At 38.0% G+C, this 26,224-nt stretch overlaps 1 protein-coding gene across 3 annotated transcripts in view; it reads right to left on the bottom strand.

Moving 5' to 3' along the window:
- CTDSPL (CTD small phosphatase like) overlaps positions 1-26,224 on the bottom strand; it is a 78,803-nt gene that overhangs the window by 1,610 nt on the left and 50,969 nt on the right. The window contains exons 3-8 of one of the 3 annotated variants that reach the window (XM_059818499.1): positions 21,638-21,670; positions 18,124-18,177; positions 14,802-14,903; positions 9,741-9,797; positions 2,362-2,454; positions 554-739 (exon numbers count right to left, since the gene is read on the bottom strand). In XM_059818499.1, coding sequence (XP_059674482.1) covers positions 554-739; positions 2,362-2,454; positions 9,741-9,797; positions 14,802-14,903; positions 18,124-18,177; positions 21,638-21,670 — 525 coding nt within the window. The remainder of the gene's footprint in view (positions 1-553; positions 740-2,361; positions 2,455-9,740; positions 9,798-14,801; positions 14,904-18,123; positions 18,178-21,637; positions 21,671-26,224) is intronic. The other 2 variants (XM_059818500.1, XM_059818501.1) reach the window with 2 other exon arrangements.

Raw genomic sequence — 26,224 nt, 5'->3', positions numbered from 1 at the left:
ATTTCTAATTATGAAGAGAGTTATCACAAAAATACTTGAAAGGACAAGCATAACAACCCAACAGGATCTTGATTTCTTCCCCTTAGCCACGAATACAGAACTCAGATAGTAACCCGTAAAGCATTAATTATCTTGTCTAATAAAGTATTTTCATTCACACAATGAAAAAAGATGGAATACCAAAAGCAGTTCAAGTAAACCACCCTTTCTGTAATCACCTCGCCAAAGAACAAAAACTATGCTGGAGGGCAGCTTCGCTTTTTAGAGCTAGGTTAGTTATTCAGGTTCTACACCACTCGGTATTTCTCAAAACTGATGGACTTCATGCCAAAGCTAAAACTGAAAGCAGATGAACAGTCATGACTATGACACACTGTCAAGGTCACTTTGCTCTAGTTGAAGGCACCATTTGGCAGTGAATGCTAGAACCTACCTGCAGTCTAAGAAAATACAGAACCTAATACAGTTAGCGTTCTGAAAGGCTATTTTATGAATCACAGTCTGGGCAAGGACCAGAAAGATAAAGTTACACTTGAGTACTAAGAATACTTACTGCATTTTCAGGATGGAAGATGTAAGATGCAGGAGAATTATCTACTATAATAACTTTACTCAGCTCACGTCCCAGTCGACTCAGATCCTTCACGTAATTTCCTCGGTGGAAAACACAGGATTCTCTAAAGAGCCTTGCCCTGAACACACCCCAGCGATCCAGTAAGTCAGCTACTGGGTCTGCATACTTAAAAACAGAAGTCAGAAACACAACGTTAGCAATGCGCAGATAAGGCTAATTTACAGAACTATACAAAGAAGGGACACAAAATAATTTCAGATAAAATGCCCTTTCTTCATTTTCTTCCCTGCTCCTTGTTAATTAACTTACAAGCCTGAAAACCTGAAGTAATGAATAGAGTTAATGCAAAAGTAGGATGGTTCTCTTTCTATGGAAGGCTAACTTGCACTCTAATGTTTTGTGTGATTTATCGATTAGGTTTTATTTCTAGGGCCAACTTATAGTTACCCTCCAAGTTACCTAGAACTTGATGGATCCAGAGATCTCACCTAAGACTACCATAAAACCAAACAGCGCTATCAGAAAATCTATATGAAGCCATTTCCACAGCTGATTCACTTCCATGTGTCTCTGAAGATAAACGGCAATGATGGCATCTGAGCTCCATGTAGCTTTTTCAAACGGTGCCCATGGAGCCACTGGGTCTGTAAGAATCTCAAGATTACCAAATTGCATAATTGGGCCACCAAAGATCAGACAAAGATGTTACTAGGAAAAATACCCAGGTATAATACTGGGAAATTCTCATTTTATATCTAAGATGATACTTGAAGTGAGGCACAGCTTAGAATCCAACAATTGATATACACTGTCCAAGGAAAAGTATCCAAATAAATCAGAACATGAAATAACCATGTACTTGAAAATGGTAGTTATAACTTATTTTTGCAGGACAGGAGTTACCATTTTCCTGTATTTTGAACTGAGAAACAAAATTGATGTTGAAATCAATCATCTTTTGACTATGAAAACTGCTAGACATCTAACAGCAGTATAAAGTTGTTCCATTATTTAGGATTTTCACTGTGACTGAACAGAACATGGCAAACAGAGTGCAGGGAAGAATCCTCTGAATAAGAAGACAGGGTCCTGTCCCCTTCCACCATCTCTACACTAGGCTGGAGTAAAAGCTCACTATGCTAGAGTACTATTTAGAAATAATCAATGCAATTTTACAAACAAGACACCACAAACACAATACATTGAAAGAAGTGAAGAATTTAAGATGTCTACTACTGCAATGTCTACCACAGAACTACCTACAAAGTACTACTGCTACTGGAGAGCAGAGGGCACAAAATATTCCTGTTGATGTTTCAAGCTTTACAAAATGTCTAATTTTCTAACTCCAGATTGCAATTGCACCTCGACAGAACAAAAACGCGTTCCCAATTTTCAGTGAATTTCTGAATCACTGGGTTGATCATGTAGATAGCGTTAAATACGGTGTATTTTATTTCATGCCCAGCTTTAATATACTGCTTTACTCGCACACTATTTGTTCTAATTTCTCACTATAACCATGGTAACTTGTAAGCCTTTCATCTTGGCATTATGAGCAATGCATGGAGGCTACATTATGAGACAAGCCCATATGTGATGGTGTTACCATGGAAACACTTACCCACACACTAGCAGACAAAGTACACACTGTCAGACAAAGAAGCAGAAAAGAAGGGGAAAAATTAAGATAGTACCAACTGTGGAAATAATTATCCATAGAAAACCCAACCAAAAATCCACTGACCAGCACCGTAAAGGCTAATGAGATGAAGAGAAGAACAAACCTTGGCTAGACTGGCTGTGAAGAGTACACATTCAAAGAGCTCTCCCATCCTCTGAAGAAACTCATCCACATGTGGTCGTTTCAATACATAAACCTGGAATGACAATGACTTTTATGTCAAATGGTGTTTAAGGGGAAAAAAAAACAAAAAAAACCCCCAAAACACTCCTGTAATCCTAACACTTGAAGAAACAAAAGTTAGCATGGAAGCAGTTCAAATGAAATGCTGAAAGAAAAAAAAATAAGTATACAAGATAAAAGTAGGCATCCAATAATGAGAAATTTGAATGCATGGGCTGCCAAGACCCATACGGATTATGCAATTGCAAATACCGTGCATCATCTGGAGCGATGCTGCTTGGAAATATCTCATTAAAGGCAAACAGAGACAGTAGGGCCTCTCAAGAAGCGAGGATTCAGATCTCTCAACCGAGCCAATTTTGGTGCCGGTATCTTCAGTCCTGAAGAGCTTTACAGAAGGAATCAATCTGATGAAACCTCTGTGACGACAGCAATTGCACAATAGGGACCTGTTTTCTTCCTGTGGCTAATTCTTTCATTTTTTAAATTCCAGGCACTAAGTACCGTATCTCACTATGGATAGTTATCAGTCATCCGGCTCTGCAGAGAGCTTTCACCAAAAATGTTCACAGCACCATGCAGAATGTCTAGCAAATGCTGCTTTCAAAATTCGGTGGCAAAGTCTACAGCATCTTCTACTGTGACCTTGCCATAAAGATGGTAAATGCTCAGGATCTCTTTCCTCTTGAGCAGCTTGGTTTCAGCAACGCTCTATTGCCTTTTTGCACTGACAACCGTACAGGCAAGCTTGGCTGCCTACTGTCAACAACCTGATTAATATATATTAGATCCTCCTTGCCTCTCTTTTCAGAGCAAGGAAGATGATTTGCATTCACAGAAAAGACCAAGATAAGATAACTGCTGCTCAGAGAGCTTACAAGTAGTTCACAACATACTGGGAAGCTGAAGAGAAGACTCTGCTTGAAAAGGATTTATCTTGTTTGCACTTAGATTAAAAGTTTGAGAGAAAACACTGGCAGCATTTTATCTTCTTCGTTTGGCAAATAATCCTTAATACTGGAAATTTCAAGTGGAGAAGTCTGGCATACAGCTGAATTCAGGACGAATTGCAAGACTGATGCAATTTCAGGCACTTCTTTCTTTGGTATGTAGAACTAGATTAATTGTATGTATTTTACTAGATTCATATTAATAAAGAGGTAAAAAACAAGACACCCAGCGAAAAAGCCTGAAGGAGAAAAATATGGAAATGCCAGCTTCAACTGAAGTGTAACAATTAAAGCCTTTAGCAAAAGACGAAAAAAATTAGCGTAATAGGGACTTGAAATTGAAAACCTAAATCAGAAAGCAAAGTTTTATTAAAAACATATATGAAGGAGCTGTACCTTAATGACTAAAGCAGAAATGTTAATTACTTTTCCACTTTATGTAGCATCTACCTCATAGCATGAAAACTTGATCTGCTTTAAGTTATTTCTATTAAGGTTAACGAAACTATTTCTGGCCCCTCAAATTCAAACAATAGATTAAAACTTTGATACAGATAACAATTTATAACCCAGATTTATGGTTTTTTTGAACAACCACAGCAGCACCTAACCAATCAAATAAATGTGACATTTTATGAATTAAAGAGTTAACAGACGTACTTCAACACCGCTCTCTTTCCAGATAATTACAGCAAAGTTTCCTGTATTTCATTAGGCATAAACCAAGTAATTTCCTCTCCCACAACAATGCAATTCATTTTTCACTTAAATTTTACTACACAAAGTTGTTCTGTAGTATTTCCTTTCCAAATTATAGCTTCCAATTTTTAAAGACACAGGTAGAAAGACCTCTGCATTTGGGTGCCCAGAAAGAGACTATCCAGCTTGCCGCTTAAAAGAGGGAAGGCAGCAGGATGCAAGTTACTCCTTAACTCTAGAGTTCATAAGAACTTCTTAATTCTTTAGCCTTAAGTTATATTCCTACACTTATTTTTGAGGGCACAAAAGGGACACCCCAAAGTCTTAAAGTCATTCTTGGATAATTAGTGCTGGAATTAGTATTAGTTTCCCTCTTAAAACCTAGTGTTTTCAGCCACAGCAAAAGACGACTCCTCTTTGCTCTCCATCCCTATCTATGCCTGTCTTGGTGAAGTATTTCCACTTGGAATGTAATTACAAACTCCAAGCCAAGCGTACGAACTTTGCTGCTTGCAACATAACCCACCTCCTCCATAAGGAGAGCATACAGTAAATCAACCCAGGAGCTACAGACCGAGAGCTCCTTAACCGCAGGCTTGCGGACAGGAGTGGGCTTATAAAAGCAAGCATTTGCAACATGCGCTCTTTTGGCAATCTGTAGGTCTCCTCATACTGCAGCTAGTCAGTATTAGCTCTGAGTACACAGCGTTTTTAAGTCGTGTTGTCTCCATCCTGCAGTTTAGATCTCCTGATCCACCACAGAGCACCCCCAACCTCCTCTACTTGAGTTTTTCTTGCTGTTCTGCCTTAAATCTTACCTATTGGGCTCTGGCCAACAGATTCACTCCCCATTTTAAATGCCGCCTTAGTAATAAATGTGATCTCTTAGGATGAGGTTTCACCCAATTTTTCCCTTAATTCTCTCCCCTCTCTAAAAAGCCCCAACTCCTTCACCCCTTTTTCTTTTTTTTTTTTTTTTTTAATTAACAAAACTGGGTATTTTGCAGAACATATATTAATACTCTGGATAGTTATTCCCCTTGAAGTTTTTTTGAGAAGTCCTACTTAGATCCTGGAAGCAACTGAAAGTGTCCTGGTATCCTGGGCTACAAAATCTCTTTGGTTTACTTCACATAAAAAGCTTTCTTCAGCTGACAGTGCAGCTCTTTTCTCCTCTTCCTCCCGATTTGGAATTTTTTCCCCTTTACTTTGTTAGCGGCTGGACTTGCATCTCAATGCCGCATGGTTATTTGTGGCTTGGCTTTTTCCTCCGTTGCCTGATGTCTTCAGTTTAAGTCTCTAGACTAACTGGCTCCTGGCATTTTTCTGAGATTTATATACTGTCTTCAGGGCATAGGAAAAAAAACCAACCCACCCTGCAGTTTTTCTGTGTTGTATGCTCACTAATGTCTTCTTTATCACAGTAAGAATTTAGAGGAATACCATCTTTTTTTTTTTTTTATTTGAAATGAACCTTACTCTTAACATTTTAAGGCACAAATCAGGCACTAGGCATGTTTTCACAGGATTCCGTACTTAGAGCTGCTAATGGCAGAATGCAAGTAATTATCTTTAATTGTTTTCAAGCATTTGGTATTTCCACATACATTTTCTATACCTCAAAGCAGTTTTAACCTAGAAAGACTCAGTATTTGTAAATCAAAAGAGAAAGCCAGCTCAATTTTAATCAATTAAATAGGACACAAAGAACTGCCTTTCAAAACCAGCTTTACAACAACGAAATCTTCAAGTAATGACAAAGAAATCTGCCCATGACAACTCAAGCTCCGTATTCTCCTGTTTCGTGGGATGGGCGCATCTTCTTAACAGCGAGCAGAAAATAACACGCATCCTTGAGCCTCGTCTTTCTGGTTCACAGAGTTGTGGTTGCCTCCCAGTGCAAGTAACCAAGAATAGGCCAGCTAGAATGGATACAGCCTATCCTGGATTACTTGAACCAGGCCACAGCCTTCTGTAAGAAAATTAACGAATTTTGTCCTTTATAGAAAGTTAGTTGATTATTTGGACAGCGTTTTCCCCCACCAATAAAAAACATTTTGCACATTACATTCAAAGTATACATGCCAAACATTGCTTTAGTTTTCAACAACTAAAAATAAGCAATTGTTAACTGAATATAAAAAACACTTAACAACTAGTTTTACTCACTTAATAAACAAATTACATTGAAGAATGAAATTCCAAGTAACACCAAATCAAACTCTTCCTGGCTGCCCTCTTTACTCTTTGACACCGACAGCAAGGCACAAAGGCATTGCAAGTCAATTTGGATCGAAGACAAAGGACCGTCGAACCCTAAAACCCTTTACTCATTGGGGATAAAAGCTATATTTAATACACGGTTCCTAATCTGGGGGTTGTGATCGCTCTGCATTTCTGAAATGGGAAGCATGCTCCGAAAGAGAGGATGTGTTCTTGCAGAAGTTACGTCAAAGGTACCAAACAGGTTGAACATCTTTCTCCAGCCGCCACTTTCATCCTCAATAAACTATTTCTAAAGAGCGCCCTCACTTGCAACACATTTCACTGGACTTCCACAGTTTCTCACTTATAATTTGGTAGAGCAGGGGACCAGCTCTGATTTCCTTTTATTCAGAGAACCAGAGAGAAACGAGAGAACTGGCCTGAAGAGCATCAGCTTGCGTTAGAACTGTACTTCTGTATCTATGCCATCATTTCCAACACAAAGCATGGGATTCATCTCCTGCAACTTTAGCTGCCCTGTAGAAGGGCACAGTCTCTGCAGGCATCTAGACCCATAACAGAAGGAAAGAGAGGTACCTCCACACGTGAGTTATCTCCTTGTACAATAAAATGACAAATCCTTTCTAAAGACAAGGTAAATTAAGCTAGAGACAGAAAGATGGAAGAAGGACAAGCAGTGTTCAGGAAAGCTGTTTTTTAATTTAGGGAAGCAGGTTTACCCAAGCACCCTTTAAGATGATGATTTGAATTGTCCTCCCTATAGAAGAACAAGAGTCTCTCTGACCTTTGGATTATAAAGGACATAAGGGAAAATAAACTCCCCAAACTAAAACCAGCCTTTTTTGAATCCCTCTGTTGCACAACAAAAAATTACAATATTTACCATGAACAAAACTTGTTAGATAAGTCAGCCTCAAAACTCTTTCAAGCCTACTGCAATTGAACTTGCTACAACTTTTATTTTCGGTATAAGAGATCTGAAGAATCTTGTATAATCTCAAATTTCTTTCTGAATGGGTACTTCTGAAATGGTGTTCTCCATTTGTTTTCCATGGGGTTTGATCTAAGGCAGAGTTCAAGTACAACAATACTCTCAATCTTCTGCTCGGTAAGATACCAAGCTTACCGGTACAGCAGGTAGGGATATGCACTACGGACAGTATGGTTCAACAACATTTCACACATCCTATGTTATTTCAAACAGGTGGAATTATTTCCCACTGCCAGGGATTAATCTTTGAGTATATAAGCTGCTTAAGAAAATGCACAATATAAATGACAAAGTCTGACAGATAACAAAAACTGTTGATACCGGTACAGTTTATGCTCTAAGTGAATAAAAAATTACAGGTTTGAAATGGGAACCAGTTGTCAAAGCTCTATCACCGGTGTTTATGCACATCAGACTAAGCCAGAAAGTCAGCTTTCGCCGTTTAGATTATCACAGTTACAAAAAACCTGCATCCATCATTGCTGGATGATAGTAAGTTACTTTGCCTGCAGAGGTGATTACAAACACAGGAATCCAAGACTTTGCCTATTCTGCATACCGTATACATCACCTTTATTTCAAAGATCACAAATTCCTTACAATTAACCCCTGCTACCCTGATGCGAATGAGATTTTTACCTATTTTTGAGATTAAGAACTTGAAATACAAAGAGATGAAGCAATTTCCTTGAAAATTGCGCAAGAAGTCTCGAGCAAAGCACAGTCAGAGACTAACTTCACCTGACCTTCTCTCTCAAGAGCATCCTTCTTCCCGTTCACATTTAGGGTATGCACAAATTCACTCCCTTTGACCAGTTGTTTTTTGGTTTTTTCCTATATGCACTTATCTTGAGCGCCTAACTGCATTACTTTGGGTGAAGAATCTGAAAGTTTGCATTGGGGAACGGAAAAGCAACAGGCCTTTGAAGTGCTTGACTGTAAAGCCCAGATAGTATTTTATTAGGTTTTGTTTCAAAATGTAAATATATATAATCTTGACAAGCTAAGTGATCACAATCCTAAGCCATTCAAAATTGTTAGGCAACCTATTTTATTCCCTTTCAAAAGCATTCTAGAAAGTTTTAGGAGAGAAGACGTCTGCATTACAGCACCAAACACAATTAAAGCCCACATCAAATAAGAACAGACAATATCACAATATAAATCTCCCAAAACATCACTTAATGTATTTTAAGCATTCAGCTCTGGTAAACATTACAGGTTTAAGTACCCTGGATATTGAACTTTTCTACATAAAACAGGCACAGTGTAAAAACTGTCCAAGTTGCTATCACTTTAAAACACGTTTCAGTCCACTGACAGGTATTTAGTAATTATTTGAAGAGTGGCAATTACATGGATGGTTTTCATGACAGGAAATCAAACAAAACTATAAACTACCTTTATGATCTATCAATTGTTCCACGATCAAAATATGAACATATTAAAATAATCCATACAAAAGACAACAGTTCAAAATTGAAGTATTTAAAATCTCCGTGGATTCACATCCAGGGAAGATTTGCAACTCAGTAACTGCATTATCTTTAACCTACAACAACCAATAGAGGATGTTTCAAAAAATTGCAAGATTCATATATCAGAAAGGCTCAACTTCACATTAACCAGTAAAACCCGTCTCCAGCAATAACTTTAATGTCTGTCTGAAGAGGAAAATTTATGGCACTGTAATTTATTTCATTCAACATTTTCAGAAATGACTACTGATTAAAGACTCCAAGCTAAGATATATGAAGGGGACTGATTTTCAAATTATGGGTGTTTTGCATTTACTGAAAACCATTTCGCAGAGTCTTAAGTGAAGTTCTTAAAGAATACGGAATAAAAACTAGTCTCCCTGTGATTTTGTCCGACCTTTTAAAAATGCTAAAGTGTATAAAAAGTTCTATCAGAGGAACTTAAATTACTTACAGGAAGAGAAGGGGACAGAACTTAAACATAGATTGCCACAAAAACTGAAGAAGGGTCTGTTCTTCCTTAATGCTTTTATAAAGCTTTATCCATACGAACTACTAACAGACATTAAAGCCAACTTATGTCCTGTTTGTCTGTGGAGGGAATAAAAAATGCAGTATTCAAGTAGTTTTTTCTGGGCCTAGCGATGTTTGAAAACCCATGCTTAGATCCTGTTTTAAAAATGTTTTAAAATTGACAGAGTCTCAAATATTGAAGTCCTGAGAGAGATATTCTGGAGAACTGAAAAAGTTAAAATCGAGATTTAGTAGTTACAAACTACATACGTGATCAAACAGGGATGCCTGTCCGGACGATACATTCCAAAGTACACAGCTTTTGCGTTTTGCAAAGGGACAAGTTATTGAACATAAAGCAGCAAACGGAGAAAGGTAACGCTCTGGGACACTGAGGACAGTTCCACTACTAGAACAATGCTACACGAACAACAGCACTTACCTGATGTATGGTTCCATCAATTTCAACAGGAACAATGAAATCAGCATTGCTAATTGGCTAGAAAGAATGACAAGGAAATAAATCAATATTAAAAGTAAGATCATTAGAGGGAAAATTTCAGGGGTGTAAAAGAAAAGAGCACATACTTCTCAGGAACAAGTTAATAAGCACTATTGACTATACAGATCCACTCTGTGGGTGCGCCCTTTACACACACAAGTCAAAAGCTCTGCACAGCTGTATTCACCAGATACTGTACTTCCCTCTTCCCTCATATTTTTAAGCTTCATAGAATGTAATATGCTTTACTGCTTGAATAACCCCTGCTACTGCTGAGTGTGTTTACTAGGATAAGTATCTATTTGGATAACTCATTCTGTGTGGATGATGACAAAGAAATTCAGCTACGTACTTCACATATTCTACGCTGGGTCATCAATTAGTAATTAATTAAAGATAAAGACAGTGGTAAAAGTAATACCTAACAGTTATATTTGAATCAAGAGCTGCAACAAGCTGCAACAAGACTTAAGTCGTATAGTTAAATGATTCTCAAGATGTGGTACCTCAAGAACATGCTATACCAATCAAATTAATCATGTAAAACTGCATTTTATTTCAAAAGGGAAGAGCAGGCACACTCTGTCCGTGTCCCTGAATTCATTTTTCTAGCCTTTTGAATACAATTTCTTTCTTAAGACTGTTGGTCAAGTAAAACTACTTTGGAAAGCAGAAAAATGTTCTTGTAGACAGTTTAAGAGTCTAATCTTGGCTAGATAGTAGTGGTAGTTGGGGGACACACAGCTAGGAATGTTTACTAGCTCAAATGGACATAAAACTTGGCAGAACCCTTTGGTACAGCTCATGCATTATGGCTGTGATAAAAAAACATGTAAACATGCCTGACTGAAGTTTGTAACTGTCTCCGTGATCTGCAGCTTGGAAATGGCTGAGATATAGAGCTGCCAAATATAGTTTTAACAGGACTGATTAAAAGACAATATGCTTCATGGATAACAGCCTAAAACGAAGGCTGGGAGAAGTCTGGCTGGTAACTGGTATGGCATTACTAAGGTTGGAAAACATCTCCACTCAGCTCTATCAGACTTGCACAGACTTTCCCACCTGGTTTTCTGGATCAGCCAATAGACTGATCTTAAGTACCACCAAGAACCACATCCCTGAAGAATCTGTGCGACTAGAAACAGCCTTCAAACACATTGCGGGGGGCGCGGGGGTGCCAGGAAAGCAGAGAAGCAGCCAAGGTAAAGAGATTGAGAAGCAGATCATAAACCGGTGAGCCTAAACAGGTGCTCTGTGAAAAATGGTAGGGAAAAAGAATCCTGCAGTATTAACCTGATAGCAACCCTTTGATCCCATTCCCTGGAAAAACCAGATTCTACTTCCACTGTTAAATGACCTTCCTGCGAGGAGAGCAAAATGACTGTAAGAATTTATATGGAGGGCAACACCTTCTCCCAGTCGCAAAATAATACAGAAGATGTTTTGATCCGACATCTGCAAGTGCTGCATCAGAGAGCAAATGAGAAGCTACACTGCATCTACTCGTCCTGATCAACCAGTATTGGCAACCAAACCTCCAGAGCAGCTGATGCTGGAAAACTCCATTCTGTTGATGACTGCTGTGCTAGCATGATCTAAAGAATTCCTCAAATACCTGCAGGTACAATCTAGATTCTTCTTTAGCTGACACCAAGCAGTTTCCAAGATATACTCCTCTTTCTGCCTCTGAAAAAGACAGAGGGGAGGCTCCCATCTGCTACCTGCGTGAAGCCCCTCAGACAGAGAAGATACTCTGCAGCATCTCTAATAGCCAGAGAACAAGCACACAAAAATGTTCTGAAGCTTCACCTTAAAAGAAACCCAAATGAACTGTCAATAAGACTCAGCCACCAAAGTTTTCACGTGGGTGCCAGCTGCATGCATACTTCGAAAAGACTTGCACGCACTTGAAGGATTTGTGTATGCATGACGCCCTTAAGCAAGATAAATATTCTGTACCAGCAGAAAAAGAATAGGTCACTGAAGCTGCAAAGGTTTTGAAGCCCACTGATAAAAAATACAGCTATTACTAAACTTTCTTAACAGGAGCAACAGCAATCAGATGTCAGAGAAAACCACGTTCTATTTAGACAACCTGATTTTTGCTAGCACATAGACTTTGTAACACTAACCAAACTACTCTTAACTACATATTTGCTTCTCCTGCTTATACTTTAGGTACTACATAGCCTTCTTGTTGGCACAAGTGATAAGGAAGACAGTGTGGGCTGGGGTTCTGTGCTTCATCATGATGGGAAGACAGGGGAGAAGTCTGCAAGAGTTCCCTGGATAAAGGTTTCTGGGGTTACACATGTGAAGCATGTACATGCCTCGAGTGGGAACCAGAGACAGAGTGTGAAAGATGACAATGTATTTCCACCGAAAATCTTTACTTCAGTTAGAACTGTTTCTATTTAATAAAAAGCTTCAGAGTTTTAAATGTTCTAAAATTGTTTCACAGCCAGTTCTGAATATGACTACATTCCAGACTTGCATGTGGTTTAATTCATTTTATACAAAACCATGTTTACATCTCCTTGATTTAATAATTTCTGATTTTTGCTTCTATTATTGTTTTATGATGGGAATGATAACAATAATGTCTATCTATTCCTTTTTTACTCTTGCCAAAGCACCCCAAACTTTATTCCTTTAATATGCACTTAACATGAAAGACTAGTACCTCCTTAAAGCTTCACAAATATGCAGGGGCATAAAAAGACAAGAATTACCCTCCTTCAGATGTTGCTGCTTTCATAAAAGAGCACTTTAAATACTCTGCCTCTCTGGTTGTGTTAAAAAAAAATTATCTGCATTTGAAATATGAAACCTATTTCATAACAGAATTATGAATTCTAAAATATCATGTGTTTTAAATAAAGCCTTTTGTACTAAAAATCACAAATTTATGTATGCTTTTACAGCTTTTAAGTGGGGACCTGCTTGAGCAAAGCAGACATGTTTTAGTGGAAAAAAAAACCCCGACTAAAAGAAACTTGTGTGACTTGATTATTCAGGCAGAGCAGTATGCATATAGATGTTAAACCCCCTGCTCTTCTGGAAATCCATCGTTATTTTTGATGACCACAACAGCCTTACTTCAGCTGAAGTATCTCCTTGTATGAAACAAAATCCAAACAGCACCACTGGACAGTGCCAGACACTAAACAACTAAAGCCATTTCCTCCAGCACTTGGTTTTCTCTTACATACTCCCATCACAGGGCTTCACATTAAGATAATGCCATCATAGATGTAAGACTCTAGTCCTGCAGAAACACCAACATTTCCCTAACACTATTTACTTCACACAAAAAAGGACCAGTTTTCTTTTCCTAACACAAAACATTATTCAGTGTTCAAGACTAAGCAGAATAATCTTTTGATTTTTCTTAAATATCTATTTAACATTATTTAAATACCCATTAAATATCATTTGAATAAATAGGATGATTAAAACGAGCCCACTAAGAAAGGACTCTGCAATCAAAGCAAACCTCAATCCTACAAGAAAGGATTTACACTATGTCAACCATTAAACATGTATTTCTTGAAAATGGTTAAAAAAAATTAATAACCACCTAAATTGAATCTCATTTTGTTTCAAAAACCAGGAAAATCGCAGTACAAAGTTACCCACAGCATTCAGAAAACAAACTTCTATTTTTACATTTCAGATAACGCTAAGCCTCATACTTCATTATTTTTATGTAAACGTAGACTTTTAAATTCAGCTTTCCCTTCCTATTTTTGACTCTCATTTAATTAGGAAGGCATGGTCCCTCCCTTCCCAATCCAGCTGTGTTTCTAATCTCCCTGAAAAATTCTCAAGTCCAAGTTCAGTCTGGATATAGAAGACAAGGATCTGGCACTGAGGGTAAGAGGCTCCTGTACGCCACCGCAAATTGTTATATACCATTAGGCACAATAAAGACAGAGAAGAATCTTACTTTCAGTTTGAGGCACAGGAATATTTGAATATTTGTTCTAGTATCTCCATATAAGGTCTTCTTTAAGTCAACAAAGACAGGCTGTTGCCAAATTCTAACCACAACATGAATTATGGTTTGCATATTTAAATGCTGGCAACTAAGTACTGCAGGATTAAAATGTTGAGTTTATGCTAGCAGTGAAAAATGGAGTGTAACCAAAACTAGAAGACTATAAAGTTGGTGGTAACTCTAGCTTGCTGCTAGTAAGGAAACATTCTATTGATTCTTACAAATTCTCCAATATCAAACTGTAAAACTAGCACATGCTTTATCTTGTCTGACATTTGCTAATCAGAAATACTACCAGTACTCTGAGCCAATTTAGGCTATTTGTATTTCTGAATTCTCCTATTCTAACTTTAGCCCTACTTGAACAATAGAAAAATACCACTACTTCCACCACATGCTGAATTCTGAAGGATTATAAAAGTTGCTTCTACAAGATGACTGACTCATCAGCAACAGCTAAACGCTCTTTGCTTTCCTGTTGTGAAAGCTAAATAATTAAAAAATACTTACTGCAATGGGGACAGCAGCCTGACATGGAAAGCAATCTTCTCCGACAACAGAGCACAGCAATCACTGGTGCTCAAAATCTACTGGTTTAAGGTACATCTACCTAGCACAAAGCTATGCTGAATTTCCATTCTCCTAGATTAACTATGGCATCATTTAAACATCAAAACCAAAAACGTATTTTCAGAGCAACAAGTTTTGTACCTGTTGAGAGGTCCTTGTTGGAACAGCTACTTCAAAGCCATAAAGTCAATAACTATTCCAGCCCTTGTTGCAGTCGGTGTGACTTTCTCAGAATCAAAAAACCAGCAATGTCTGTGTTATTCCCCTTACAGCTAAATTAGGATGAATAATCATAGGAGTAACAATGAGAACTACCAGGCATCCTGGGAGAGCCTGTAAGACTAGTTAATGTGTTAAGAGGCTTAACAGTTCCTACAACATTCGCTGACAGATTCAAGTTGCAAGAGATCGCTTCTGAATTTACTTACCTTAAATGAACTGTGCACTAAAGTTTCATCTAAATCAATGACCACACACTTCTTCCCATAGTCTGACGCTGTCAGTTCCGGCAGGAGGTATTTAGCTGGTGGCTAAAAACAAAAAGAAAAGAGGAAGACAACAAAAAAAAAGTAAAATCTCTATTGAAGGGGCACTCTTCTGCCAACATTACTATTCTAGTAGTTACTGGGAACTGAAATACATGACTCAAAGTTGAATGTTTTTCTGGGCTCATAGCAAGTACATGTATGGAAATTAATGGCTCATGCAATACCCATACAGACTTTTCTCTTTTTTTGGTGGTTTGTTTTTATTTTTGGTTGGGTTTTTTTTTTTTTTTTGTTTTTTAAATTGAGACTTATTTAGAATGATCTCCAAAGCACTGGAAATGAAAATGGTAAAAAACCACCACTAGCTAAAAACCAGAGAAAAATAGGACATTTGATACAATGATATCTTTTCCAGTGGCCCTCTTCCTAATGCCTCGGTTTTGGATGCTGTTGTTATCCTATTCACAGTCAATGCCGTTTCCAGCCATATCATGCTGACGGACATATACACAAATTTTTATTTCTGTTTGCTATGAAAGATGCTAAAGTGGAGAACCCAATCCCGAAGGAAGATGGCGTTATTAATTTTATCTTCCAGGACATGTCTCCACTCTCATTTTCACCACTTACGAGGGGGCTGAGCCAGAGCTTTCATGTGGATTATGTTCCCAATCAAGGTATTAAAATTGCAATAAAGAACCTAAACCAGACTCTTCTACAGCACGCTGCCCTTACTAAAAAATGGTACCAGTTACAAGAATTGACAATTTTTCTGAAAGCAATGCAGTCACATAGCCTTAACATCCAATTTGCAATACAGTTATGTTACTTTAGACTTCAGTACTGGATACTTCCTGAAATAACAGGAATGGGAGAGAACGCTTCCATTTGGAGCTGAAGCACTCCTGCCACTCACTGAAAGAGGGGTTTTTTGATGAAGGAAAAGGCCTAGCTTCATAGAAAAGTATCTATAGGGAGAAGCTCAAGACGGAGAGGAAATTAAATTAATTAAGAATTGGATACAGAACTCTAACATCATTCTTTTGCTATCTTTTTATCTGTTCAGACAATGTTGCTCTGGCAAGGATGCATCTATCACGTTTTTGTTCTTTTCAATAGCCTTTTGTAGAGGTGCTTGCAGAGATCTGAGGCCACCCCTTTGCAGACATCGGGTGACAAAGAGATGAGTCGGACACCCTCTGAACACCCTACAGCAGCAAGTACAGATTATTAACCCCTGATTGATTTTGGATGGCGTCTCAAGTTGATAGATAGCGGCCAATCATGCCTAGTTGGTTCTTGTTTAAATGAAGGAACTGACAAATGAGATTCTGGACTTAAAGAAAAGTGTCTTTAGCTAAAGTATAAGTTATTAGGGGATTTTTAGGAGTGCTCACTGAAATCGATTTAGTTCCTTACAATTAACATCAGCAACAGTTTCTTCAGCAACCAAAATGGAAGCTGCCTTGCTTACAAGCCACTTGTCTCAATGCATTTTCTCTCAGCACACATCTAACAACGACCTTCAAGAACAAACAACTGCTGCTTAATGCCTGTAAAGTATGCATAACCTAACTAGACTGAAATTTATATGACACCCTTTCCAGGTTATAGACAGCCCCACATATACATTACTTCCACAACTGCTTGAGCTCTACCTTTGCTTGTCTGCAACTAGGACCAGATCTAAGGAATTTAGGTTTTCCCCTCCTATGCCAAAAATCTAAAAGGTACGTAGGGACCCCACCTCAACTGTTCATAGTAAGAAGGATCCAGATTTGCAACCCAAATAGATTAAAAGCTTATTGAAAGAAAAATCACAGCCATTTAAAGACAATAATCTTCAGAATCCATGTTCTGATACTGATTTCTTGTCTTTGAAGGAGAGAAAAAGGTAGGAACATCCCAAGAAACCTTAAGTGTATTTTTTTTTTTTTTTACAGCATAGTTCGGTTAATTTTTTTACTCTTAAGACTGTTAGTATTTAGCTCAATTTTTTGACCAAGTTAATCTGCACAAGCAGAAACACATGGAATTATATTATACTGAAAATATATGGAAATATATCTTTCTTCATATAAAAATACGCATATGAAAAATATGAGCACTGTCATATCACAGGTATTTTTGTTTTTTACCTGGAAACTAGCACACCTGTCATCAAGAAAAGGAGGGACACACACCAAGGACTAGAAAATGCGAGATCCTTCAACTCTGAGAACTTGAATTCCTTGACTGCATGGTGAGAGACACTTTGTTCCCATCCTCCTCATCCACCTTCAGCTCTGCTTTCTAATGCAGCGGCTGGGAGAGGAACAAGCTCACCTGCGGTATCTACACAGAGATGCTGGTTACTGCTAGTTTCTCTCCCTTTTCAGTATTGCCTTAGTACATGATGTGCAAGTATTGACCTAACTTCATCTAACAAGACCGCACCTCAAACTTTTTCCCAGGGAAAGTTTTCCACTAAGGCACACCAACATTTCTACAAGCTTTGGATTCTTGAATTCAATCTGATCCTGTTTGCAAAGACACCTGGTCAACAGTTTGCACATTAAAAGATCAGCAGAAATGAATTTTCCATTTCAAAACTTGTATCTCTATTGCCCCCAACTTCGAAAACACATTTGCCACCTGAAAATCTTAACAGGGACAAGGAAACTATTCTGAAGCCAAAGGCACTACAATTTGCGAGGCTGCTAAGCACCTAGTGTAGGATGCTGGAGCGCGGGTGACGTTTTTGAGGCTTTAGGAACTTAAAGGGTTTGTATGTAGGATATCAGTCCATTTGTTTCGCCATCCAAGGTTTCTAATCTAAAGCAATTTGCACATGCCAAGAGTAGCAAAGCTTTTAGGCAGAAACAAGCATTACTCAATATTGTATTTTAATTTCCTCACTAATGGAGACATATCCAAGAAGAGTTGTAATTACCAGATTTCCATCATAGTTAATAGTGAATAGTTATGGATCTTTGATAATTTCTTTTTTTAAACATAGTAGCTTTAAAGATATCTAAGATGATTAAGAGTATTTAATTGTGGCTAACAGCAACTCATATTTACTATGTAATGCTCTCTGAAAGACTGCAGACTTCCACAGAACTCAGCAGAAAAATAACGTGGTATCTCAGTACTGTAAATCCTAGCTTGGTCTTCAATTCTAACAAGAAATAAATTGTATACAAGTTAAAGCTTTTAAACTAGTCACTGTTTGGGATTTATGCATTCCAGCCAGGTCTCATGGCTGATCAGCTTAACAGACCTTGTAGTGAAACGACTGCTGCACTGCTTCAGTCCCGTGGAAATAGTATATTCCCTAAGAAAAAAAAAAAAAAAGGGGGTGGTGGCAGCAAGAAAACAGGACTTCTGGTTGAAGCATAAACAGCTGGTCAACACAAACCTTTCAGAAACTTACTGTATAAAACAATCATAACCTTTCTTCCCTGTATGCCCATATTTCCCACGGAGACAAGTATCAGAATTAATAAGCCCTTCCTTTGTATACTGGAAATGTTGTCTAGCTTAAGTGCAGCACATTAATTCGCTGTTCGTTTTCCCTTCAATTCACACTTTTGGTTGCATTCTGCATAGCTAACAGCTTCTCCCAGCAGTTACGCACAGAAACTCTAATAGAAGATAAATTATTCCCACTTAAAACACAGCTGCCGAAAGACGCTAGCTCCTGTTATGAAACAGGCAGCTCACAAAATTTCTTCTAGAAAAAGCTGTAACAAGAAATTGTCTAAACGTAGGTGAGGACAAGTGAAAAAACAATCTCCCAGTGCTCAGATTTAACTTCTGCAGGGATTCTGGGGTCTATTTTCAGTACCACTCCTTAACAATGGGATTTTAGATTGAACTGAAGAAATGGGCACTCCAACTCATATAAGAAGGTGCATGAGTATGGCTTTGTATTTCCATCTATCTTTTTATTCAAAGAACAAAAACAAGTGCTGAAGTTGCTATGGGTCTACTTTGATTTCTCTACCATACTGCTTTCCAAAAAAAGCTGAGAAAAATCCAGGAAAGCATGGGCATTCTGACCTACACTTAATGTATTTTTAAGTTTGGCCTATCACAAAACTCCTCAGATTACCATTCTGCTCAGCTGTTAGCTGGTATTGTTTTTTCTAGTTTTGTGTGTGTTGATTTCAGCCCTAAAAATAAATCATTTTGCAGTATTAAGAAAAAAATGAATTACGTTGCTGTTTAATCTATGCCTTATCTGGAAACACGGTTTCAGAATACAAACAGGATAAAGTTCACCCTTAAAAAAACAAAGTCACACTGTTTCTATTTTCTGAAGAACCAAACTTGAAGCTGGAATGTTTCTTGCTTAGCAGTTATCTCTATCAATAACCATGTGAAAATTCATATTAACTCAAGTTTTTAAATGAAGTGCAATTAATACAGGAAAGTTCTGATTCAGCAGAAGATACACTTCATTGATATTGCACATATGTACATAAAGCAAGGAAAGTTTTCAAACAGGTGACCTCAGCAGACTGCCAGCTTCAGGCGTGATAAAGCTCCAGAAAATCTCGTATTTTGACTGAAGGCTTCTATTTGAAAGTTTAATGAGTAGGGAGCGGGCAGTGCTCATTTTAGAGCCTTTTTCAGAAGGAATTCTCTAAACACTTGAAGTGATGACATTTGCACTGAGCCCCATAAAAAGTAAATGTCCAACTTAACTGTGACCAATGTCATTCTGTGTCTGTTTAGAAGATTTTTCTTCTGGTATGTACAAATACATACAATTCAAACAGCCTGTTCCTCATCCATGACCCTACGTAGCAGAGCATCAAGAATTTCTGCCTTAATGGGTCTTAATCACACGGTTAAGAGCTGTCTCAGAGTGAACCTCTGGGCTCCAGCACGCAGGACAAACAGCCCTTGTAAGACTGGCAAAAAGGACGGCTTTAATTTTAGGCATTTTTCAAATATAATGTTGGCTTTGCATCTTCGTTCCTACCACTTTGTCCATACGCAGTTCACTTCTGTCTTTATTTAGACCACGATGTACTAATGCTCACTAAGTTCGGTTGGACAGCGAGAAGCACTCCGATACTGGGACAGTAAATGTCACACAACTGCCCCTGGGTGATGGTCACTTGACAACATTTGCATGTCCTGCTGGAAGAAGGCATCAGATGGCACCGGAGAAGAGGAACGAGTGTGTTTAAAGTCACCTGCTCACTGAGAACTCTACGTCATGACTGCAAAGTTAATTTTACTGACTTAATAAAGTGCTGGGAATATAGGTGAGCAAAATTACAGCTGAGCTACAAAAACAAAACAAAACAAAGAAATCCCTTCCTGAATCATTCGTTTTCCTACCACTACCCAAATGTTACAGAGCACTGCTTTAACATCAGAAAGATGGTGATCTAGCAAAGTATCTCATATCATGTTTGTACCTGACAAAGCTGTACTCACTTGTCATTTCAAGATTTTGTTCTGTTGGAATTCTTACTTCATTAATACCTACACTCACTCTTAAGCAAAATTTTATTCCAGGTCAGAGTACAGCAAGAAAATGTTTTAAATTCAAATAACTACTAGTAGAGCAACTACAGTCACCAAACAGAATCTGGCAGTTATGTAAAAGGAAAGTAATTTAGAAATCAGTATTTTCATACATCCAAAGTCTTCTATTCCCAGACTTGCATATATACAAGTTAGATGCATGTACCTGTGTGTGTATACATACATACATGCACGCAAACATATGCATAGCTCATATTAGAAGTAATTTCATATTAGAAATAATAGGTAAGCAATAAAGAGCAATTTCTAACAGTTCTTAAATTCAAGAAAAAGTGGAAGGAGGGAAGTGATCCGCACAGTTATTGCGATCTCCTGACCTATTGCCCTGCAGCATGGACAGGGTTCTTATAGCAGGTCTGGTAATATTCAGGTCTTTAGGGGCTACCAAATATCTCAAGAAAGAGGGCTTTGTCAGTAACTCCACACATCAGTGCTGCTATTTCCTGGAAAACTCTGCAATAATAAAGTATTATGAACAGCAAAGGAGCTCAAAAAAATGTATTTCCAGATTTTAAAAAGTCTAAGTCTTCATCAACATAAAAAACAAGTAGAAAAAGAAGCAGCTTTTTGACCAAAAAAGGTTAAACCTAATTAAATTAAAAGCTTCAGTTTGAAGAACTGGGGTTTTTTTTCTTCCTTTTATTTAGTTTTGAAAAATAATTCAGATGCCAAATGGCATTCCACGTTTAATCCAGGGAAGATAAGCAGAAATATTAAGGCCCATAAAACAGCAGCTGATACTGAGAGCATCATCTCGAACGAGTGCAGGAAGGCAGCTTTGGTCAGTGTACTCTGTTTTCCTGAAGTGGCTTGTTTCAAACAAATTACGCAGTTTCTAACTCTTCTTTTTGAACTGGAACATAGGGAAAAATTAGAGGAAAAGGTTTTTGTCACTGGGTCCCGCATAGTGATGATGAGTGACCTTTTGTCTCTACTGAAATAAGTAACTTCATCTTTCAGACTACTTCACACATTTTCAAAATGATAAAAATTCAGAAATAAATTTAACTGAAATGGAAGATGAAAACCATATAAAACCCAAACTCTTCTTTTAGTCCCTGTACAACACATGCAGTTCAATTCATCTCTGAGTATACTACATTGCAGACAGAACATAAAATCCTTTTGTTAACATGCAACACAAAACAGACCTGTTAGACTGCAACATAAGATGAATCAAAGCAAAAGTTATGAAAATTATTAAAAGAAAAAGGGATAAAAATACATACACTTGGTATAGGCATGACCTGCATCTGGTCACCCTGGGGAAAAAGAAAAAAAATCACTGTAAGGGTAATGGCTTTTAAAGGGTAGAACAAAGGTCTGAAGCAGTAAATGTAGCACTCAAACATTTTAAACCAAAAGTTCAAAGTATTCAAGAAATCAGGGTAAAAAAAAAAATAAAACCAGGATCTTGCATTTTAGTCGCTGAAATGATCGGTTAGTATATTGGCATTTATGATTTTTAGGAGACTGGACTGGTAAAACCCATGCTATGATTAATAAGAGATGATAATAAGTAAGTACCTGTATTTACTGTAACTTTTTTTCAGCTTTAAGATCTACTAATGGGTATATTTGTCTATTTTCACTGCAGCAACAAGAGGCTCAGCCAGACCTTGGTAGAAGGGCAGAAGCCCACTCCTTGAAGTTTACTTCACTTGAGACAACTGCCTCAGAAAAGCCAGTGTTTTCATTTAGGCAACAGCAAAATGCCCGAGATGGACATGATGATAATAAACCAATCCAATGAATTCCACTTTCTTCACCCAGAGAGAGGCAACAGTATCAGTGCTCCTCCCATGGTCTCACTTTTGTATTGTACTTAGGAGCAGGCAAGACAAGTCTTTGGCCAACTTGACCTTTTCTTCTTGTCCTGGGACCTGACATATGGAGACAAAGGCACTTCCATTTACAGCTTCCAAATGGAGAAGGCTGGTCACAGGGTCACCAACTCAACATGTAAGACATTTTGGGAAATAGGAACTGTATTTTCTAACCTTTGTAAACTGTCAAAAACAAGTATTTTTTTTTCTGGTGGGCACAGCACATTAAAAAAAAAGGAAACTGACCTTTCTAGCACAGATGTTGCTTAGGTAGATGATTTTATTCTTTAATTGCTTGGACAACACAGGCTCTGACTACCAGCAGATTGACTATCTATTGAAAGAGCTGTTTTCAACATTGGAACATCCTCTTCCAGCTGAAAAAGTCTTGTGCTCACTTGTTTTGGAGTCTAACATAGTGTTGACACATCACTGACAAACAAAAGTAATTCAATATTATTTTTCAAGTCCTCTTTTTATTGCTACAACAGCAGAAATTTTTACTGAAGTTTGACTAAAATCCAGAGAAGCTGATAAAACAGCTAGAGAGCTGCAACTGCCATGAGCTATCAAGAAGTTTGCTTTAGTAAAAAGTATCTGATTTCTATATAAACAAACACCAAAACTGGTAAGAATCCAAATTTTCCTCAAGATAATGGCAAAAAGAACAGAAAAAAAAATATATAATTCAGCACGCTAACGTCCTGTTAGTGGAACATCATCTGAAGTTCATGGGCCATTTCAGAAAAGAGTGAATTTGAGTAGGTGCCAGTCGGATTTGCTGGCCTGAGATCAAATTGTTATCAAGGATATGGTTACGCAGGCAGACCACAGATTGCGAACCCATGTTTTGTTTTGTTTTTAAAGGCACTTTTTGCATTCGCTGGTAAAGAGAATAAAATACAACTGGAGCTCCTCTTCTGTCAACAGACGAAAACAGGAGATGAGAGGTAGAGCCACATCCATAGTTATGGTACAAGATTATCTTATTCGTGGACACAAATATAGCTGTGTATCACACCAGGTTTTCCCACAGACTTCGAGAGGCACTCACTGTGGCGTAACTTGCTTTCGATTTCAGCAATCTCTTGAAGCAAGAGAGGCATGCCATGGTGTTACTGTTAAGCCTGACTTTCATGGGAATCCAGAATTTAAGTTGGTAAAGAACTTGCCTTACTGTTCGCTTTCTTTTCCTTGCAGAATTTCTTAAATCAAAAATCAAGGAAAACAAGTGAATTTCCTAAGAGGAACCCTATAAAGTACCTACACAAAAATCAAAATGGTAATGATGCCAACTGGAAAAACAAGCACAAAGATAAATGCAAGAGTCTGCTGGTAAATCATAAGTGTTCACGAACAGACAAATGCTTTTTAAAAACAAGCCTACTATGGGAAACTTTTTAAAAGCGTCCTGCCTCATTTCCTGATGCCTTGGAACAGGAAGGGAAGTAGGTCATAACGCTATCGTTTGAAATAGATGACAGATGACTGCATTTGTTGAAGTCTTTCCACGAGCTCTTGATGGTGGTAACGGGACAAAGCTGTTCCTAGAATGCCAGAATTTCCCCACTGTATCACTAAGGGGAACAATCAGGAACTGATTTATCCAGCCACTGAAATCAGGTTTTTTTTTCATGGCATGATATATACAGATGAAATGATAAATCTTACTTTTTCCCTTAGCTACGTAATGTTACTCTGAGACACAACATTTTCAGTACTGCATCCGTTCCTTAATGCTGTCTGTCTATCATCACGTATGGGATCAATGAGCATCAAATGACAGACCACACTATTTTGCTTTTTTGAGAACAGTCTGCATTCAAAGATAAGGAGCTGTTTCATTTTAAAGAATAACCCCTTAAATGAAAAAGCTGATCAAAAGAACAGATTTATCATATTCGTTTCTTTAACACAAAGCTTATACTAGACTGGGACAGGTTCTTTAAAAACAGTGATATTGTAGCCATTTGACCCTTTCGTTGACTTGGACTATCGAACTTTGTCTCTTAATATAGAAGACTTTTTGGGAAGGCAAAGAAGGTCAGAATGAGTAGGCAGAGACAGAGGAACCAAACAGAGCTATGCAGAGGGTTTTTTTTTTTCCTAAATAGACCTACCATACTGCATGCTGATGGTGACCAGCAGAACCAAATACTAGGAATTTTCTTGCTCTGATCAGCAAAGCTTAAGCAGGAGGAAGAGTACTATTACTTACATTAATCTCACTTATCTTCCTCGACACTGGGGAGTGAGACTGGTTTCCAGGTCTGTTCGGAAAGCATGCTATTAATAGACTCCCCATCAAAGAGTCCGTGCTCACGTGGCTCCTCTAGGTCTCTTGCACGAAGGAGATACGACTTTTGACCTCAAGAACATGTCCCCTACAAGCCGTTTTTCTCACTCTGGTGAAACATATTCACGTTGGATACAGAAGATCCCTTCCCCTGCACTTCCTAGTGTGTTATAAATAGAGATCCCTGAAGCAGGCAAGTGTTGGAGACATGACAATAGGTCATCAAAACAGCTTTCCAGCATCACCTTGGTGATGACAGCACCATGCAGCAAAAAGCAGTTGGGAGAAGGAGACCTAACTTTTGTAGTGGTTAGGATGGGTGAGGTGGAAATTCAAGGACTTGACCTTTCTGGCTTCATTCCTGTTACAGGGAAAGCAGCAGGGGCAGCTGCTGCCCCCAGAATAAACCTTCTTCTAATTCTGTCTTCTTCCCTGTTGAGTGTGGATCAAGACCTTCTCCTCTAATCCAAGAAGTATTAAAAACCCCTTTCCTCATTCATGTTTCATCTTGTTGAACATGAGCCATCTGCCTGATTTGGATCTAACTGTAAAACAAAAGCAGAGATGACTCTAGTGGAAGTGGGTTGTAAGTGAAATGGCAAAGTGCCGAGAGACTTGTCAGAGCTCCCTCACCCACCACGACTGAAGGTGAAGGGAAGAAAGAGCAAGTTTGTATCTAGCTTTTCCTACCTTTCTCTATCTAGATCTCTCCTTGAAGCCTGCAGATGAAATCTCTATCTGCAAACACTACAAAACTCAGGTAATAAACTTACCCAGAAGAAAAAAAAAAACTTACACCAAGAAGCATGCCCAGAAAATACACAAATCGAGTCAAGTTGCTAAATGAAAAACAGCAATTGAGATTTGAATTTATTCAGAAGGAAACAAAAACCACTTCTCTCTCCCAACACTCTGGACCCTAAAAAAACTGGCTGAAAGGTCTTGGTGAGCTGCCTGCTGCTGAGAAGGCAGGAAAAAAATCAGCAAGGATTTCATGAGGCTGAACATTGTGTGCTCCCAATGACGCATGTGGCTCAGCATCCAAGCTGTAGACAGGCTGATATACCCACTGTAATAGATGTCTTAGAATACATCTTTGTGCTGCACTAAAAATCTGTCACACTTTAAGAAAAACAAATATACAATAGTTTCAGTAAATACAAGTTACTATTGAAAAATGTTGTATTGAAACTTTAGAGAGAGAATGGATCATTCATTACCAGTATTAGAGTCACACTTGGACAAGCAGCTGCTCTGTGAGTAGAAGGTTTAAAAGTGAACTCAATACTTTAAAGAAGTTTTTGGGCTTTTTCCCCTAATGGAATAGAAGTCAGTGCTGAAAAACCCTGTTTATTCAAACCCATGCTCAGTTTGGTGTTTCTTCCAATCCTATGAAGTAGTAATATGACACTTGACTTGCCAAGCATAATCAAGTCACATCATTTGGTAAAATACTAATTGAAGCACTGATTTCATTTGAAGCACTGATTTCATTTTTTCTAGTACAGCAAAATAATAATATTAATAAAAAAATTAAATCGCACAATGCAATTACTCTGAACAAAATTTCAGAGCTGCTTTCAGTTACTTTATAAAATACTGTTCTCTGCTTTCCTTCCTTTACAACAGGTTAGCACTGAAATAATTCAGACTCCTAATTAGAAGGAAGTTAGCTTGTCACATCAACTTCAAGA

This window comes from Gavia stellata, chromosome 6 (genome assembly GCF_030936135.1).
Source record: "Gavia stellata isolate bGavSte3 chromosome 6, bGavSte3.hap2, whole genome shotgun sequence".
In the NCBI taxonomy this organism is placed as follows: domain Eukaryota; kingdom Metazoa; phylum Chordata; class Aves; order Gaviiformes; family Gaviidae; genus Gavia; species Gavia stellata.
Note: the sequence above shows the minus strand (reverse complement) of the source record. Positions and strands in the feature narration are given on the sequence as shown.